Here is a 20,507-nt window from a genome sequence, read left to right as displayed (position 1 = left end):
TACAAGAAATGTATTTATTTTAAAGTGTTTAGTATTTTTTTTTTTTTTTTTTTGTAATTTTAAAAAAATGTAATTAAAAAAAAAAAACACTTTAAGAAAATAAATACATGTCTTGTTCTGAATGGTGATCCAGAGAGAGATAGATATATAGATAGATATCTGAGATGGATCCCCTCCCTGTCCCACTAATCCGTGACTCTCAACAATTGATGATATCATGCTGGCCTTAAGGGGGCTTTACACGGTAGCGATATCGCTAGCAATTTCTAGCGATATCGAGCGTGTAAGTACCCGCCCCCGTCACGCATGCGATTGTTTGTGATCGCTGCCGTAGCGAACATTATCGCTACGGCAGCGTCACACGTACTTACCTGGTCGGCGACGTCGCTGTGACTGCCGAACAAGCCCTCCTTCAAGGGGGAGGGACGTTCGGCGTCACAGCGACGTCACTAAGCAGCCGGCCAATCAAAGCGGAGGGGCGGAGATGAGCGTGATGTAAACATCCCGCCCACCTCTTCCTTCCGCATTGTGGCCGGCGGCAGGTAAGGAGACGTTCCTCGCTCATGCGGTGTCACACATAGCGATGTGTGCTGCCGCAGGAACGATGAACAACAACGCTAAACAACCCTTACCGATTTTTGAGTTTGGGACGACCTCTCCATGGTGAACGATTTTCACCATTTTTAAGGTCGCTGGTCAGTGTCACACGCTGCGATATTGTTAATGACGCCGGATGTGCGTCACTAACAATGTGACCCCGACGACCAAACATTAACGATATCGTAACGTGTAAAGCCCCCTTTAGAAGCTCTTCTGCGGTCTTGATCTAGAAGTGCTCCCAGATCCTTCTCTACAAGTGTCTCTCCTAGTTTTACTCCCCTTGAACACTTGGTGTTTGCAGGTTTTGTGCCTATATGCACTAATTTCTCCATAGCTGTCAAATTCCCAAACTGTTTGTTCAAGTCAACCTGTAAAGTTTTGGACATGTTCCATAGACGGCATTACCTTGGTGTCATCTGCAAAAGTAGAAGCAAATCTAATAATCCCATTTTGTACACCCTTAATAAATACGTGCAGAACCAGCACTGACTCTCGGGGTATAACCTCATTTCAATTGTTCTTTTCCTTCTTTTTTTTTTTTTTACATTTTTCTGTTTTTTTACATAACTATTTTACCTTGATCTTAAGCGTAACCCTATCCCCAGCACTACACATTGCACTATCCCTAACCCTAGTGCAAATGATATCCTTAATCCTAACTCTATTAATGGTTCAAAAGATTATGTAAAAATGTAGATACAGTAAGTTGTTTTTCTTTTTTTTCTTTTGTTTTTCTCTTATACCTTTTTTAATATTTATACCTAATGAAAAAAATATACAGGGCCCTCGTGTGTGTGTGTGTGTGTGTGTGTGTGTGTGTGTGTGTGTGTGTGTGTGTGTGTATATATGTGTATGTATATATGTGTGTATATATATATATATATATATATATATATATATATATATATATATATATATATATATATATATATATATATATATATATATATATATATATATATATATATATATATATATATATATATATATATATATATATATATATATATATATATATATATATATATATATATATATATATATATATATATATATATATATATATATATATATATATATATATATATATATTTAGTGAATAATAATTTCCAAACCATTAGTCATCAGGTATTGTGCTCACCTTATGAGGCTGTGCTGCTACCAGGTAAACTCTTGTACAAAGGTCTGGGAAATCGGCTGCAGCCATTGCAATCCCATATTGTAGTCTGTTGCTTGAGCAGAGCGCAGCAGCGGAGGTGGGGTTTTCATTCACTTCTGTGCTCTACGTAAGCAGAGACCAAGATGACAAAGCTAACTTTACCACACTGTAAGCTTTGTCATCTCCCTCATTGCCTATGCAGAGCATAGCACAAATCTATTTTGACTGCTGCGCTCTGCATAGGAACCTGCAGCACTCACTGCTTTACTCATCTTGTTCCCTGGCCTCCAAGAAAATTGTAGTTCAGTGCACAGTGAGCATGCCAACAAAGAACCTGGTGCCCAGGACAAGGGCCAATGTCCCCCGCACATGACCCCACTGTACTTGCAACTCACATATTCGCTCGTTTCTGCTTTGTGTTCCAGAATTGAGGCGCACTGGTTCCTCCTGGGTCTTCTGGTCATCGCCGGCGTCTTCTGGATCCACAGACTCATCAGGGTTATTTACAATATCTGCGGCTACTGGGAGATCTACAACTTTTACACCAAGACTTTGGGGATTACTATGGTGCGTAACTTGACCAAAAATATCCCTTTGTGCCCCGGTTTTACCGCACTCAGCCCATGGTGGAGTCACCACCCCCCCTGTCCACATAGTAAGGGACAATAATGTAGCACGGATCAATGCACAATATCGGCGTATGCCAATACAAGCAATACCAAGGGTAAATTTATGTGGTGGTTTTTCAAATTGTCTCTCCAAGGAGGAAGGAGACAAACTCTAGCGCCACCTATAGGAAATAGTAATCCTACAAGTCAAAAGTGGCCTTTTAACAAGCCTTTTCATATGATTAAGGATTTATACCAGATCAGAACCCAAATCTGTAGATACGGTGTTTCGGGGTGATTGCCCCTCGTCAGTGCAAAGTATGGGATCTGATCTGGCTGTATGAGAAGCTATAGTGGGGACCACGGGGTAGACTATTCTCCTTGCGGAGACCTGACAAACCAGTCTGGCTGCCAGTGAGGGGACTTATAGCTGCAATGCGGTGGCTTTTGACAGTTTTTGGACCTCCTGAAAAAATAATGGTGTTAACTGCAAATGAGCAGATGCCCCTCCATTCCTAAGAGTCTGGAAATTGCTCCTGTCCTCTGATGTCCCACCACCGAGATCCGTATCTCTTACGTATTTGGCATGTCTCATCGATATGTGACTAAATTCCCAAATGGAAACAGCCCTTTAAGAGGATCCACGTGTTTTCATTTCCTTGCAAATGATGATTTTTATTTAATTTTTTTTATTTTTCAGGCTAATCTCCTTTATTACACCTGGGAGGAAATCCAGAGCAGAATCGTCCAATTCCAGAATGAACATCAGACCAACAAGAAGTGGTCAGAACTGGATGTGTCCCACCGAATCCTGCGCTTCAAGAACTACCTGGTGGCCATGGTCAATAAGAACCTCCTGCCCCTGAAGCACCGGCTCCCCCTGCTGGGCGATACAGTATTCTACCCCAACAGCCTAAAGTACAACTTTCAGCTCCTTTTCTTCTGGGGCTACGGCTGCTTCTTCCAGGATGGCTGGCGTTTAAAGCCCGAGTACAAGCGGAAAGAAAAGCGTCTGGAGCTGGCGGAGAAGCTTTCTCGGCACATTCTCTGGATAGGACTCGCCAATCTGGTGCTCTGCCCGCTTGTCCTCATCTGGGAGATCCTGCATGTCTTTTTCAAATACACAGAGGTCCTGCACAGAAATCCTGGGAGCCTCGGAGTCAGACAGTGGTCCCTGTACGGACGCTACTATGTCCGCCACTTCAATGAGATGGATCATCAGCTGCAGGCCAGGCTGAACCGAGCCTACAAGCCGGCCTGCAGATACATGAGCTGCTTCTACTCTCCGCTCTTGGCTGTGGTGGCCAAACACATAGGATTCCTGGCCGGGTCCGTCCTGGCAGTGCTGATGGCGCTCGTGGTCTACGATGAAGATGTGCTGGCGGTGGCGCACGTGCTGAGCGCGATTACACTCCTGGGAGTGGTCGTGATGGTCTGCAGGTCAGCACTGACTTTACCGGGGAAGATTGTGGGGCAAGGAGCACAGATTACTTAATTTACAGCCTTTTGATTTATTGGGGGTTCCATGTAACTTATTCGCGATGTGCAATTGCAAAGTCCCACAGCACATCTGCAAGACCATGGGCATCTACATGTAAGATGCCGGTGGATGGGTGACCATGACTGTCACTGGACCTGCATCTTCTTCTCCACTCCTGCTTGCACATGATCTTTAGGAGGGAGGCCTTGGTTCTAGTGTCCTGCACAACGTCTTTTCCTACAACTAACCACTTTGCTGTCTCCTTGAGGCAGTCACGGCCCATCTCTTGCTTCTTCATCTCTCCAATTTTGCATGGGTGGTCTGCTGTGTCCCCTGATCCTGGGATGCAGGCAGCTCTTCTTTTCCTTACTGTCTGTGACACTTTGACCCATGGGCGGACATATCATTGGTGCAACCTGTGCCACCCCCGTGTCAGCAGCCAGGCTACTCAGAACCGGATCCGCGGTGGCTCGAGGGGCATCCGGACCTGGGGGTCGTGCGGCCACTCAAATGAAGGGGGTATTTACAGGGGACTGTGTTTAGAGTTTGTAACGCCACCCGTGGTGTGTGGTAGTGTGGAGTACCACCGTTGCAGTTGGGAGTACCCAGGGGCGATGGAGTGGTTCAGCCGGATGTTAAGACCCTCCACGGGTAGGGGGAATGCCCCGGAACTCGGTGATGGTGTTCGGGGAGTGTCGTGGGAAGCGAAGGGGGTCACTTCCGTACTCACTCGGTCCAAAAAGCTGACACTGACAACTGGATAAACCAAAGTTCTGGACACCGCTGCCACTGAAAGGAGCTAGTTTGGGTCCTGTCACCGATGGTGCTGCCTGGTGATCTGTGACCTTGCTCCTGGCACTGAGTTAACTTCTGTTGGTCCATGTAGTATAGAACTAGTCGGGTCCCGCTCCTCAGTGTGGCTAGCTGTGGGAGCTTGCTCTCAGGGTTCACGCTTGGAATTTTCTAGACCATTTTGGTGGAAAGTCCCACCTCGTTGCACTAGTACCGCGATTTTTGGAGCGGGTGGAGAGCGGATCTTGAAGGCTCCGTTCTCGTCGGGTAAATTGTCAGGTTGCCTGAAGCTACTCCCTGACCTAGAGTCCACGTACCCCCATCGTGCCCTGGTCCCAGACCGGTGATGGTACAAGACCACTGGCTGTCCTCCTCGACAGTTCCGTGTCCCTTGTCACGATTCCCTGCGACTGGGGGTCCAGCTCCTACTAGGCCCAGACCACCGTCTGCTACCTAGTTACTTCCAAGGAGCCCGGCTCCTGACCTCCTCTCTCCTTCACTTCCGACACTACACTGACCTCCCCTTAACCAACCCCCCCGCAAGTGGGCGACCCTATTCCACTCAGGCCATCCACTGGTGGCTGTGGTATGGAGCGTACCTAGGATTTTATTAGCTGTTGTAGGCAACACCATATAATTAGGGACCCTAAACCAAGGAGGAGGTGGATATTGCACGGGAGGGCAGATTGTACAATACCCTGTGACGACCTGATAGGCCAGGGGCGTCACACCACCACACAGGAGTCTGAGATCAGGAGGCCTATCTCTACCTCCAAAGCAGGTGCATCATGAGGAGCTATTGGACCGTAAAGGGTCCATGTGATGGTTTTGCACAGAGGTCTCTTCAGTCTGTGTCTTCCAGTTCTTTGACCGGCATGCGTCACACCATCTTTGGAAGCTATCCCCGAGATAAAGGTTCCTATCGTCTCTGCTGGGCGGCAAGGAGACGTTTTGGTTCCAATTACTGGTGAATGCGGGTACATCCCGTTGACAAAGTTGGTGTGAGTTGTTGTCGTTTTTTTTTTTTTTTTTTATTTAACACAGGACAAAAAAGTGCCCTATTTTTCCAAACTGTTCTGAAATGTCGGGACTGTTAGCCCAGCACAGCCCTCTTGCATGTTCATGGTTATGAAGGGGGAGTCGGGTGATGTCCGACAGGGCTCCACTCTCCTTCCTTAATCTGGTGTTGTGCATGTCTTCCGCTTCGGCCGGGGGGTGCGACACTTGCTTGCGTCTTCGGCGGCTCGTCCGCCACCGGTCACTGTCATAGATGTCGTTGGGCAACACATCACAGAAACCATTTCCTTTTTAACTCCAACTTCTTTATTTATCTGATCTTCGTGAGAGATGCCTTCATAACAGACTTTCCTGGACAGACATGGCCCTTTCCTCCTGTGTCACTGTCCTGCGGCCTCTGGTCTATGGAGTAACCTTCCGTCCAGCCCTCGCTCTGGGTAGTAGGCCTCTAGCAGGCGAGTCTGACTTCTGCGTTCCCTGTATCTTGCCTTTGTGGCTTACAAATGGAGGAGGCCTCGAGTCCTGGGCAGATCAGAAACAGAGCTCGTTAGTCCCAAGAACCCCTATGCTCCTTTTGCCTGTCTGCCTAACCATCTCTCTGCTCCTCTCACTGTGCTCCGTCTCCTATATACCACAGTATCCCTATCCGGCCTGCTAACACCTGCACAGAACCCCCCCCCCCCCCCCCTTGCTAACACTCCATAGAGCTACCACCTCCTGCACACTCGGGCCTTACGTTTCACTAAATCTTACCTTGAAACCTTCTTATGCATTACATAATGACAATATAATATTTCCCCACAATAAAAGACCATATTACACCCTATATGACAAAATTCAATATTGCTCAGGAACTGTAACATATTCTAGAACAAGACACAATAGGATACACATCTAATATATAAAGCTCGGTGTGGTGTGTGTGTGTGTGTGTGTGTGTGTGTGTGTGTGTGTGTGTGTGTGTGTTTTAAAGGAATCCGCACAGTCGCATTTACAATCACGAAATTTTGCACTCCATGTGACTCGGGGAATGTCATAGACTTTGGGCGGGAAAATTTAACCCCTGTGCTTTAAGTTACTCTACAAAAATCCTGCAGCCATTAAACTGAATGGAGCTGGGAGCGGCAGGCTATAAATAGCAACTGTCAGTGGTTGCTATAGGAACAAAATAAACTGTTAGTATAAGAAGCCTATGTGTGAGGTAAAAAGATGTCGGTGGTGAGACTGATAGAGAGAGACAGAAAGACAGACAGCCGGGCAAAGAGACAGAGATACAGAGATTGAGACAGACTGATGCAAATACAGACAGACAGCGACACACAGACTGAGACTGGGAGAGAGACAGTTACTATCCCGCGTAACGCCGGGTACTACAGCTAGTATCTAATATATAAAGCTGAGTGTATGTATGTTTGTCCGCTAAAGGAATTTGCACCGTCGCATTTACAATCACAAAATTTTGCACAGACTCCTCATGTGACTCAGGGAACGTCATAGACTATGTTTTGACAAGAAAATTTAACCCCGTGCTTTACAGTTACACTCCAAAAAACCTGCCTCTATTAAAGTGAATGGAGCTGTGAGCTACAGGCTATTAATAGGAGCTGTGATTGGTTGCTATAGGAACAAAGGACAGTCATAGTATAACAAGCTTATGTGTTGGGTAATATGATGTCGGTGGAGAGACTGAGACAGACACAGACTGAGAGACAGACAGATACAGACAAGGAAAGAGACAGACAAACAAATAGGAAAAAAAAAAGCCAGACAGAAAGAGCCAGACACACGGGGATAGAGACAGACAGAGGCAGACGGGGAAAGAGTCAGACTGGGAGAGAGAGACCGTTCGTACCCGGCATTGCCTGGGATAGTACAGTTTGTATGTATGTGTGTATGTGTGTATGTGTGTATGTGTGTATGTGTGTATGTGTGTATGTGTGTATGTGTGTGTGTGTGAGTATATGTGTGTGTATATACCGAGTGTATACTGCAATATAATTTTATATATATATATATATATATATATATATATATATATATATATATATATATATATATATATATATATATATATATATTGCAGTATACACTCGGTAGGAGTGGGGCAATCTGCCCACCTCATACAGTTACATGCTTTACTGACACCGGAGTGGTCTGATCCTGGTCATGTCGCTTCTGTCTCACATTAGAAGAGAACATGGCAGGACGGTGGAATCAGGCGGCGCTCGCACATGTTGGCGACCTCAGGCAGCGCTTTGGGGGGGAGGGGGAGGGGGAGTTTCTAATCAGTAACTTGTGTCAAGTGTGCAAAACATTTCTATGCATTGGAGGATTGCAGATGTTTGGAAAAATCTGGCGCCTCTTCTCGTACTTCTACACAATTATATTCCTCTGGTACAATCCTTTTTATGGTCTGAGACCGTTGCATTATTCTATAAAATCTATTATCTAATCTCTATAATTTCCCATAATCTCTGTCCTCTCTATTCCTCAGGTCGTTCATCCCTGATCAGCACTTGGTTTTCTGTCCGAAGCAGCTTATGAAGGAGATTCTGGCCCATATTCACTACATGCCCGACCGCTGGCAGGAGAAGGCCAACTGGGAGGAGACGCGGCGAGAGTTTGCACAACTTTTCCAGTACAAGGCGGTGAGTGATATCCAGGCAGATTGCATGAATACGATTCTGCATAGGCAGGAGGATAAAGGCTGCGGTGTCGTGTATACATGTATGTTCTGATCATGGAGGTGGTTTGGTGTCCTGTCCTAGACTCCACACTTGTCTATGAGCAAAGGTTAATGAGTAGTGGTGAGTGAGCATTATCAAGCTTCGCCAGGTACTCGAAACGAAAAGGTGGACGGGTGCAACTCGAGGATAGAGCATCAGTCAATGGGGAACTCTATCTTCCTAGAAAATGCTTGAGTTCCCCATAGACTCAGTATGCCTGGCACTCAAGTCATGGCCATCCAAGTGTCTGACCTGCTCGTTACAAGTACTGAGCATGCTCGCTCATCACTACTTATGAGTACTGAGCACCCGAGCATGGTAGTGCCCACTCATCACTAGTTACCAGTACTGAGCACCCGAGCATGGTAGTGCCCACTCATCACTAGTTACCAGTACTGAGCACCCGAGCATGGTAGTGCCCACTCATCATTAGTTACCAGTACTGAGCACCCGAGCATGGTAGTGCCCGCTCATCACTAGTTACCAGTACTGAGCACCCGAGCATGGTAGTGCCCGTGTGGCACCCTGGACAAGCCAGGGGCCACAGAGAACACCCACACACCCCACACTCCCAGCAGGCACATCTAAGCCAGACGCAAAACCCTTGTTGCCTTCCTCCAGGGGCTGATGTTCACACCAGGGGGTGGAGCCAGGCGGTTGGTCCCGCCCACCGAGGAGTACACAGTCCTGGAGGCGGGAAGACCAGGCAGATTAGTTTTGGAGAGGCGAGAGGACAGTTTGAGAAGTGAAAGTGGAAGGAGGACAGTAGTAAAAGAGCAGCCTGAAGTTGGTCCGGGTGTGTGGCCCGGAGAGAACAGCAAGGTTGTCAGACGGTGGTGACCGTCTGCAGGAGTGGCTGATTGGAGTCTACCGTAAGGACCGTGGACGGGCGGTGGCCCGGCGGTACTGGACCGGTGCACAAAGAGAAGCCAGCACCAGTGGCAGGGGCTTTTCGGACCCCGGCAAGGCTAGGAGTCGCCGTGAATTTGCCGAATCCGTTAGTGAAGGGGACCTCCTGGGTTTCCAAACAGTCAAGTCCCGACAGAAGGCAACAGTCCAACCCAGTGAGAGACACCGCCACCGCCAAGGCAACAGTTTCTCAGGGCCAGTGCCTGCGGGCAAAAGGGGCTCCTCCGGCCCATATCCAAGTCGGAGAGCGGGTTACCGGTGGGAACCCATTGGAACCGTACAGACAGCGTAGGTGTAGGGAAAAGACAGTCACCGCTAACCTGCAGGGAGCAACAACACCGCAGCCGTCCGAGGGACCCGTCCATCCAGCCGCTTGTTTTACCGTGAACTGTGTCCTCATCATTGGGCTGAGTGAGTACCTCCGTGCCGTGCGGCACAGCGCTGCCCCTGCACCTCATCAGGCCCCGCGGCCCGCCTGTCATCCATCCCCACCCCATCACCGGGCCCCGGGACAACCAACCCCCTACCCACGGAGGGGAGAACTAACAACAAAGCTGCTCCCAGTCACCGCTCCCGGGATCCCCGTCCAGAGCAGCGGTGGTGTCACCATTATCACCACAACCGTGGGTGGCGTCACGGACAATAAATCCCCACAATCAATCCAAAACCCCCCTGTTCACTCACGGGCGAGGAGCGCCGCTCGAGTCCCCGGGATCCGGCCCACCGCTCGAGCCACCACCGAGCAGTAGCAGCCGCAGCAACAGCGGCGGCCGGACCCGAGCAGTGGGAGAGCGCAGCGTCCCCTCCTCTGCCCGCGACACCCGCTCATCACTAGTTACGCGTACTGAGCATGGTAGTGCCCGCTCATCATTAGTTGCCAGTACTGAGCACCCGAGCATGGTAGTGCCCGCTCATCACTAGTTGCCAGTACTGAGCACCCGAGCATGGTAGTGCCCGCTCATCACTAGTTACCAGTACTGAGCACCCGAGCATGGTAGTGCCTGCTCATCACTATGAATGCATATTTCTCCACCTTTGTGTCCAGTGACTGCTGTTACCTTCAGGTCTAGTGGTCCCCACTTTCACCATGCCGTTCTATGTGCAGGTCTTTGTTCTGGAGGCGCTCCTGAGTCCGCTGCTGACGCCTCTGGTGCTGATATTCCAACTGCGCCCAAAGTCCTTGGAGATCATCGACTTTTTTCGAGAATCAACAGTCGAAGTGGTGGGAGTCGGAGACATCTGTTCCTTTGCACAATTGGACGTCCGGCGACCTGGAGATCCTGCGGTAAGTGCTCAGCGCGATAATATAACACCGGATATCCACGTGCGGTCAGCAGCGGTCATTACACTTCTGTGCACAGATGTTCTGCAGGTGCCGACACTGGCGATATTTCACATAAAGTAATGATCACGGAGGAGGTGTTGTCTGGAATTCCCACCACGTTGAAAGATACTACAGCCTAAAATGGCTGATAACAGAGGGCAATAGATGGGGCTGAAGGCTTTAGTTTCCCTTTTTTATGTATTTATGTACACATTACCTGAAGGGTGTGTAACCAAACCTAAAATACAAAATGGAGAAAACTTGCAATAATATTGAAAAATTATTTTTTTGCACATTTGTGACGGTTGCACCAATACATACCGGTGTCTTCATGGTTAGAGGATATGAGCAAATTGTGTATTCTGATGCTGCAGCCATTTTGCTTTTAACTTGTTGCCTATTTGCATTTGGAATTTGCTTGCAGAGGTGCTGCGCGCACAAAACTGCGGAGGATTTGGAATGAAGACTGTTCAGCAAAGTTTTCATATTTTGTGTAAAATGTACTAGAGATTTAAATATGGCTGTAAATGTTGCTGGTGAAAATCGCTGCAAAAAGTGCACCATGGATGAAGCGTGTAAAGCCGGCGCTATCTTGGGTTACCTGACCACATATATACATACTAATCCCAGGGTATATTTGCCTTTTACAGAGGATGTCTGCCAGGGGCTCCGATTACCAGTCGGCAACAGTTGGTAAGACTGAGACATCAATTAATCAGCCAGCGGAGGATAGGAAGACCGAGCTGTCCCGCATTCACTTCGCCATCACTAATCCCAGCTGGCGGCCTGAATTTCTGGAGCACCTGAGAAAGCAAATCCAGCAAGACGGCGAAACTGTGACACCGACACCACCCAGTGGACTAGGAGACCCCAGGGACGGCTCCAGGTTGTCTATGCAGTCGGAGTCTGAGGTGCCTATGTGTCCAGTGGGCACTGCGTCCTGTTATCACTACTGAATTCTCATATCCAGAGCCCATGGTTTTTGGTTTTTAATTACAGGGCCGATATTTGGAGCAGAGTGCGGCCCTTAATTACTGCACCTGTTAATCTCCTGTTCTGTGTTTCAGCCCCGCAGTCTGAAGATGAACACGTCCCCGGCGGGGTTACCTGCACACGTTTCTGACTTATCAGAGGTGGCGTCGGCCGTGCTTTCTCGGTCCTTTTCCATGAATCCCATCCTCAGCAGGTGAGAACTGGGTACCGAAGTCTAAAGCTGGGGACTTAGGGGTACGGTGGGTTGGAGAGATCATCCCAAAGTCAGTAAATAATGGACCCCTTTAAGGTTGAATAATCTGATGGGAAAGTTCTGTGTGCTTCAATGTTATGTCCTTGATCTCAGTAGGGTCGGCTTCGGAAGCAGTTTATGGGACGGCCCTGTGACCCGCTCTGAATACGCCGCAATGGAGATGAGTCTGCACGCGCTGTACATGCATGAAGTAAGAATTATAGTCTGCATTCTGCAAATCCCGAATACTGCACTACGACCGCTGCATCTTACTCCTGCACTGGTCCACTAGGCTTACACTACTGTTCTCACTATGGCACTGATGCGCTAATGTACTATTGCACTTACCTAATCCTACACGGTTCGGGCCCCTGCAGGTGTCCGAAAAACTTGATCCAAGTACAGACTCTCGGTGGGTGTTTCACCCCAAATGGGATGGTCTCATAGGTTTCCCAAGACTAAAACTGTCTAGACTCAGTCCTTCTCTCTAGATGCTATCAGCAGTATATGTGCATACATACACATGCATACACGCATGCATACACGCATGCATGCATGCATGCATACACTCATGATGAAGCTAGGTGAAATGTTTGTCGGTACATTTCAGCACCATGGTGTCTGTATCTATACTGTTATTTCTGTTATTTGTCTTGTAGATCTCCATTGTGTGTAAGTGTATATACAGTATATAATATTAGCTGTAGTACCCCTGTGTTGCCTGGGATAGTCTGTGTCTGTCTCTCTCGTCTTTCCCCATGTGTCTTTTAATCTGTCTGGCTCTCTATCTGTGTCTCTCCACCGACATCTTATTACCTTACACATAAGCGTCTTGTACTATAAATGGCCTTTGTTCCTATAGCAACTAATCATAGCTCCTATTAATAGCCTGTTGCTCGCTGCTCCATTCAGTTTAATGGAGGCAGGTTTTTTTTTTTTTTTTTTTTTAGAGTAACTGTAAAGCGCGGGGTTACACTTTCTTGTCAAAACTTAGTCTATGACGTTCCCTGAGTCACATGAGGTGCCTGTGCAAAACTTTATGATTATAAATGCGACGGTGCGGATTATTTTAGCATGCATGCATACATACATACATCTATATATATAATTGCCTTATTCTGTCTGTCTGTCTATCTGTCTGTCTGTCATGCTCCGAAATTGTGTCCTTACGGTGACACAAAGCTGATTGGCCGCTGGGCTCGCCATGGCCCCGCCCCCCCACACGGATTGGCCTCTTGCCCCGGCTCTCTGCAGGCCCCGCCCCCCTCACGCAATGCACGCTCGCTCTGGCCTAACTGACACGGGGCTCCGATTCCCAGGTGAGTACACACACATCAGATCACACTCACTCTCACACACACCTCACACATCACAACATGCTGGGATATCGCTTGCTTCTACACCGGCTCCGTCAGGATCCCGGCAGCGCCACACATAACCTTGCGATGCTGGGATCTTAACGGAGGCCGTGAAAGCTGGTAACCATTATACACATCGGGTAACTAAGGTCCCTTAGTTACCCGATGTGTATCATAGTTACCAGTGTACACCGGCTCACACTCACTCTCACACACACCTCACACACACATCACATCGCATCCACACATCAAGGTCCTGCAGCTGCGGAACATACATAACATAACAGCACACACACAAATCAGATCACACTCACACATACCTCACACATCACATCGCATCCAAATACTCACAACATCCTGGGATATCGCTTGCTTCTCGGCGGCGATACTGTGCTGTGAGCTTCCAGGACCTGACGGAGGATCACATGGCCAGAAGCATGTGATATCCCCGGATGTTGTGAGTATCAGCGCGTATGTGCAATATCGTCAGTGTCTGTGTGTGTGTGAGTGTATGCGATCGGGTGTGTGTGAGTGTATGCGATCGGGTGTGTGTGAGTGGATGCGATCGGGTGTGTGTGAGTGTATGCGATCGGGTGTGTGTGAGTGTATGCGATCGGGTGTGTGTGAGTGGATGCGATCGGTTGTGTGTGTGAGTGGATGCGATCGGTTGTGTGGGTGAGTGGATGCGATCGGTTGTGTGGGTGAGTGGATGCGATCGGGTGTGGGTGAGTGTCGGCATAGGAGCACGGCGTGCTGGAGGAGGCTGGGAGCAGAGAGGCTGATCTTGGGGAAGGCTGGGAGGGGGAGGCTGATGCTGAGGGAGGCTGGAAGGAGAGAGGCTGAGCAAACGTGCTCCATCCGCCATGCTGCGCACTCCCAAACGTGCTCTATCCGCCATGCTGCACACTCCCAAACGTGCTCCATCCGCCATACTGCGCACTCCCCATCGTGCTCCATCCCCCATGCTGCGCACTCCCAAACGTGCTCCATCCGCCATGCTGCGCACTCCCCATCGTGCTCTATCCGCCATGCTGCACACTCCCAAACGTGCTCCATTCGCCATGCTGCGCACTCCCAAACGTGCTCCATCCGCCATACTGCGCACTCCCCATCGTGCTCTATCCGCCATGCTGCACACTCCCAAACGTGCTCCATCCCCCATGCTGCGCACTCCCCATCGTGCTCTATCCGCCATGCTGCGCACTCCCCATCGTGCTCTATCCGCCATGCTGCACACTCCCAAAAGTGCTCCATCCGCCATGCTGCGCACTCCCAAACGTGCTCCATCCGCCATGCTGCGCACCCCCCATCGTGCTCCATCCGCCATGCTGCGCACCCCCAAACGTGCTCCATCCGCCATGCTGCGCACTCCCAAACGTGGTCCATCCGCCATGCTGCGCACTCCCAAACGTGGTCCATCCGCCATGCTGCGCACTCCCAAACGTGGTCCATCCGCCATGCTGCGCACTCCCAAACGTGGTCCATCCGCCATGCTGCGCACTCCCAAACGTGGTCCATCCGCCATACTGCGCACTCCCAAACGTGCTCCATCCGCCATACTGCGCACTCCCCATCGTGCACCATCCGGCATGCTGCGCACTCCCAAGCGGATGGAGCATGATGGGGGGTGCGCAGCATGGCGGATGGAGCACGTTTGGGAGTGCGCAGCATGGCGGATGGAGCACGTTTGGGAGTGCGCAGCATGACGGATGGAGCACGTTTGGGAGTGCGCAGCATGACGGATGGAGCACGTTTGGGAGTGCGCAGCATGCCGGATGGTGCACGATGGGGAGTGCGCAGCATGGCGGATGGAGCACGTTTGGGAGTGCGCAGCATGGCGGATGGAGCACGTTTGGGAGTGCGCAGCATGGCGGATGGAGCACGTTTGGGAGTGCGCAGCATGGCGGATGGAGCACGTTTGGGAGTGCGCAGCATGGCGGATGGAGCACGTTTGGGAGTGCGCAGCATGGCGGATGGAGCACGTTTGGGAGTGCGCAGCATGGCGGATGGAGCACGTTTGGGAGTGCGCAGCATGGCGGATGGAGCACGTTTGGGAGTGCGCAGCATGCCGGATGGAGCACGTTTGGGAGTGCGCAGCATGGCGGATGGAGCACGTTTGGGAGTGCGCAGCATGGCGGATGGAGCACGTTTGGGAGTGCGCAGCATGGGGGATGCAGCACGATGGGGGGTGCGCAGCATGGGGGATGGAGCACGATGGGAGGTGCACACCTCCCCCCAACACACACACACACGCGCACTGCACAACACACACACACTAGGAATCACAAACAACGCCCTACACAGACACCCACACACACAGACAACGCTGCACACACAAATATACGCACATGCTGCACAACACACACATTGCTCAAAACATACCTCCCCCCAAAATACACCACACACACACAAACCGCACAACACACACACACACACAACGCTACAGACACACAGCGCTCCACAAACAACGCAACACACATACAACACCGCTCTCACCCCCCGCGACACTCAGAACATGTACAGCGCCCTACACAAACACTTGGTAACTACACACAACAACATCTATATATATATATATATATATATATATATATATATATATATATATATATATATATATATATATATATATATATATATAATATATATTATATAACAAAAATCATACATGAACTACACAATACGTAAATTCTAGAATACCCGATGCGTAGAATCGGGCCACCTTCTAGTCTTTATATATTATAATAATTTTTTTTTATCCCCACCCCCTTTTATTATTGAGGTGTCGGGCAGCTCACCTGATCTAATAGTATAGGTGTCGCCAATAGGCCGGCCTGTCATGGTTGCTGCATTGTCCAGTGCACTGACTATTGTGCCTTTGTGTTGGTGACACAACCCCCTAGTTTGTGGTTGATTTTGTTTTGTCTTCATAGTTTTCTATGTTGAGACCACCATGGCAGCTATTATCTCTCCTCCTATAGGGGCTTGGAGGTTTATATGTTGTCTATTACCACTATCACAGTACAATTATTCTGCATCGTTACTACCGTACTAGTTCCTAACAATAGCTTTTACACTATTACATCACTGATTGTCCACTAAGGGGTACTTTGCACGCTGCGACATCGCTACTGCGATATCGTTGGGGTCAAATCGAAAGTGACGCACATCCGGCGCCGGTAACGACGTCGCAACGTGTAAAGCCTAGATGCGCCGATAAACTATCGCAAAAGCGTCGTAAATCGGTGATCTGTGTAGCGTTGGTCATTTTCATAATGTTGTACCAATAGGAGATACGATGTTCCCCGTTCCTGCGGCAGCATACATCGCTGTGTATGGAGCCGCAGGAGCGAGGAACATCTCCTTACCTGCCTCCACCGGCTATGCGGAAGGAAGGAGGTGGGCGGGATGTTTACGTCCCGCTCATCTCCGCCCCTCCGCTTCTATTGGCCGCCTGCCGTGTGACGCCGCATGACCCGCCCCCTTAGGAAGGAGGCGGGTCGCCGGCCAGAGCGACGTCGCAAGGCAGGTAAGTGCGTGTGAAACTGCCGTAGCGATAATGTTCGCTACGGCAGCTATCACAAGATATCGCATGTGCGACGGGGGCGGGGACTATCGCGCTCAGCTTCGCTAGCATCTGCTAGCGATGACGCAGCGTGCAAAGTACCCCTAAGGCTTTGTTCACACTCTGCAGTTTTGCTATGTTGTGTTTCTGCAACACCTGATCTCTTGGCAGTAAAAAAAAAAGCTGCGTCTCTTGTCTACAGTACATAATGAAATAAATTCACCACGAAGGCAGCAAAAAAACCATATTGTGAGACCATAGCCGAATACATCACTACTGCTCATAATTCTCCAAACATACATGGCTCTACTACTCCCCTCTCCCCATCTGTACTGATGTGTACAGAGCAATGGTTAATCCCGGCCTCTCTCCTGCTCTTTGCTAGTTACATCAGCAGAACACCCGTGCGCCGTTGGTCCATCTTCCTCAGGATCAGGTGTCTGGGATCGGACTTGTTACATCAGACGTGCCGGCCTCTGCCGGATCCCCCTCACTGTCCACAGTACTACTGGAGGAGAGGATGCCGTCTACCGGTGCCCATAGATTCAGTGCCAGGACAGGTATGAAGTCTGTACAAAAAGTCTTTCAATTGGATTTCATTAAGGCGCACCTATATAAAATGCGCAAGATCTGCACCGTACAAGTATGAGCTGGCGGGTTTCGGTCACATTTCTGATTTTGCCATCTCTTCTTTCCTCCCCACAGATTATGGATCCCTGCAGAGCGCCCCGTCTAGCACAGCCCGGCCGCTCATGGGTGAGACGAGTGCAGACTCTCAAAGCAGCCGTCACCCCGAGCCTGCGCCAGAGGAGGGTCCTGAGGACGCGCTCCCGCCACCGCACACTCAGGTCTGACGCTATCACCTATTCAGATTTTCTCACCACAGCGATGGTCCTAACACTGCTATTTTCTTCCAAAACCAGCGCCCCCTCCTGTGTAGCGTTTGTGTCTGGTATTGCAGCTGCGCTGAAGTGACTGGGGCTACGGTACTGCACAACCCACTAATAGAGGCCGGAAAAACCTGGTTTTGGAAGAAATCGGATGTTTTTCTCATCCTCTACAAGCCCCTTTTTAAATTCACTTCACTTGTATGCGGTATATTGTGCTAAAAATCGGCGTATAACAAAAGTATTGTTTAAGGCAGAGGGTGGACAATTCGTATTCCTGAGGGTCCACATGAGACCGTGACTGCAGTGGAGGGCCGAACAAATAGGCTGAGACTAACTTTGATATTAAGATTAATTATATTTTATTTCAAATTGTATCACTTAATATTGAGCAGAATTAAGTGTGCTGACCCTTTTCCCCCGGCTATACAGTATGAGCCTCCACATGGCCCCTATATACAGTATGAGCCTCCACATGGCCCCTATATACAGTGAGCCTCCACATGGCCCCTATATACAGTGAGCCTCCACATGGCCCCTATATACAGTGAGCCTCCACATGGCCCCTATATACAGTGAGCCTTCACATGGCCCCTATATACAGTGAGCCTTCACATGGCCCCTATATACAGTGAGCCTTCACATGGCCCCTATATACAGTATGAGCCTTCACACGGCCCCCTATATACAGTATGAGCCTTCACACGGCCCCCTATATACAGTATGAGCCTTCACACGGCCCCCTATATACAGTATGAGCCTTCACACGGCCCCCTATATACAGTATGAGCCTTCACACGGCCCTCTATATACAGTATGAGCCCCCACACGGCCCTCTGTATACAGTATGAGCCCCCACACGGCCCTCTGTATACAGTATGAGCCCCCACACGGCCCTCTGTATACAGTATGAGCCCCCACACGGCCCTCTGTATGCAGTATGAGCCCCCACACGGCCCTCTGTATGCAGTATGAGCCCCCACACGGCCCTCTGTATACAGTATGAGCCCCCACACGGCCCTCTGTATACAGTATGAGCCCCCACACGGCCCTCTGTATACAGTATGAGCCCCCACACGGCCCTCTGTATACAGTATGAGCCCCCACACGGCCCTCTGTATACAGTATGAGCCCCCACACGGCCCTCTGTATACAGTATGAGCCCCCACACGGCCCTCTGTATACAGTATGAGCCCCCACACGGCCCTCTGTATACAGTATGAGCCCCCACACGGCCCTCTGTATACAGTATGAGCCCCCACACGGCCCTCTGTATACAGTATGAGCCCCCACACGGCCCTCTGTATACAGTATGAGCCCCCACACGGCCCTCTGTATACAGTATGAGCCCCCCACACGGCCCTCTGTATACAGTATGAGCCCCCACATGGCCTCCTATAGATCAGCCCACACCTCACACAAATAAAAAAACCCACTTTATTATAATTTGTCTGCCGCTCCAGTCTACAGCGCACACGATGATGTGATGTCATTGTAAAGATTCTAATTTTTTTTTTTTTTTTTTTTTTTATTTCCCTTTAGGTGTAAAAGAATGGTGTTCGTTTTTTTTCCCTGTCTACCAACCTCCTCTTTTTTTCTTTTCTTTTGGGTGGGGTACAGGGGTGAGGGTAAATCTGTCCGTGTCTGGCTCTGTATTGTCTTCACTGTCTGTAAATACTTTTCTATACTCTATGTTCTGGTTGGACTGGATTTGCAGTCGACACTCAGATTTTGTGGGAGTCCTCGTCACCATGGAGGGTGAGTGCGCGGCCTCTACAAGGCAGAAGCGATGATGAAGAATCGGCAGAAAATTCTCCTTTTTATATGTGACATCAGGGAAAAAAAATGGATCTCTACACTAGAGAAGATTTCTATTCCCATCTATACATAAACTTTGTAGCGTATGAAGACTGCGGCAACCATATATTAAGTCACTCCCAAAGCATAAAAAATAGAAAATGAGGCCATCTGGGAAATGGTCTTTTTTAGCAGCATTTTTTTTGTATAGTTTCCATACTTATTAGTCTCACCCGACTGTCTACTTTGTAGACAAATCCACTGGAGTAGCGGGTGTCTGTGGGATCAGACTACCCAGGGTTTGTTTGTAGTCTGTAACCATGGAGACACATGGGTCTGGATAGGAGCTGTATACAGTAAACCATATAGTAGATTTCATGGAAAAATCTTTTCACTTGGATGCTTAGAATGATAAAATATTCGTTGCAGACGTCTATGAACGTCACTGTCCACTGTGTAAACCCACTATAGTAACCATCTTATAATATACAGGATTATCTGCAATGTCAAGCTTTTTTGTGTGTTTACTCCACAGCGGGAAACCAATTTTATAAACCCTGTAATGAGCAATAAAAAAATAATGTAAAGCAAAGTGTAAAGTATATGTCTAATATTGGTTGCATTTTTTTTTTTCTTCTTCCAATCTACATGTAATGAGATGATGGGGGCTGGGTGTTTGGATTAGTTACAGTACATTAACCGGTTTATTAAATACTGATAAAGGGGCAACTAGACTTAAAAATCCTTTTTAAATTTTTAAATTTTCCAAATTTAATTGCCTTTTAAAGCACTTTATTGCATAAATCATTTTTATACCAAAAATTGTTAGCCATTTTAATCATTTTGTTGCCACTATTCTGTGGTGCTGGGGGCCAGCTAAAAATATACTCTGAATCAGTCTCCTTCCCCTTCTGGCAGCTGACAATATAGTTCTTTCTTACTTCCACTGCAGAAGGAGTTTTCTCAGCTAGATCACAATTCACTGCTCCTTTCCTGACAAGCAGGCGGAAATCTGTTTTTACAAGGGAAGATCCCTTTGCAGAGATTTGTCTGTGGAAAG

At 48.8% G+C, this 20,507-nt stretch overlaps 1 protein-coding gene across 2 annotated transcripts in view; it reads left to right on the top strand.

Annotated features, from left to right (window-relative positions):
• LOC142244973 (autophagy-related protein 9A-like) overlaps positions 1 to 20,033 on the top strand; it is a 137,709-nt gene extending 117,676 nt beyond the window's left edge. Inside the window, exons 6-15 of one of the 2 annotated variants that reach the window (XM_075317122.1) lie at positions 2,185 to 2,326; positions 3,068 to 3,807; positions 8,151 to 8,304; positions 10,397 to 10,576; positions 11,266 to 11,526; positions 11,683 to 11,801; positions 11,955 to 12,051; positions 17,149 to 17,323; positions 17,469 to 17,611; positions 19,193 to 20,033. In XM_075317122.1, the coding sequence (XP_075173237.1) occupies positions 2,185 to 2,326; positions 3,068 to 3,807; positions 8,151 to 8,304; positions 10,397 to 10,576; positions 11,266 to 11,526; positions 11,683 to 11,801; positions 11,955 to 12,051; positions 17,149 to 17,323; positions 17,469 to 17,611; positions 19,193 to 19,198 (2,017 nt within the window). In that variant the 3' untranslated portion in view covers positions 19,199 to 20,033. Of the gene's footprint in view, positions 1 to 2,184; positions 2,327 to 3,067; positions 3,808 to 8,150; positions 8,305 to 10,396; positions 10,577 to 11,265; positions 11,527 to 11,682; positions 11,802 to 11,954; positions 12,052 to 17,148; positions 17,324 to 17,468; positions 17,618 to 19,192 lie in introns of those variants that run through there. The other variant, XM_075317123.1, reaches the window with a different exon arrangement.
• Positions 20,034 to 20,507: the final 474 nt, after the last annotated feature.

Source organism: Anomaloglossus baeobatrachus, chromosome 7 (assembly GCF_048569485.1).
Source record: "Anomaloglossus baeobatrachus isolate aAnoBae1 chromosome 7, aAnoBae1.hap1, whole genome shotgun sequence".
Taxonomy (NCBI): Eukaryota; Metazoa; Chordata; class Amphibia; order Anura; family Aromobatidae; genus Anomaloglossus; species Anomaloglossus baeobatrachus.
Note: the sequence above shows the minus strand (reverse complement) of the source record. Positions and strands in the feature narration are given on the sequence as shown.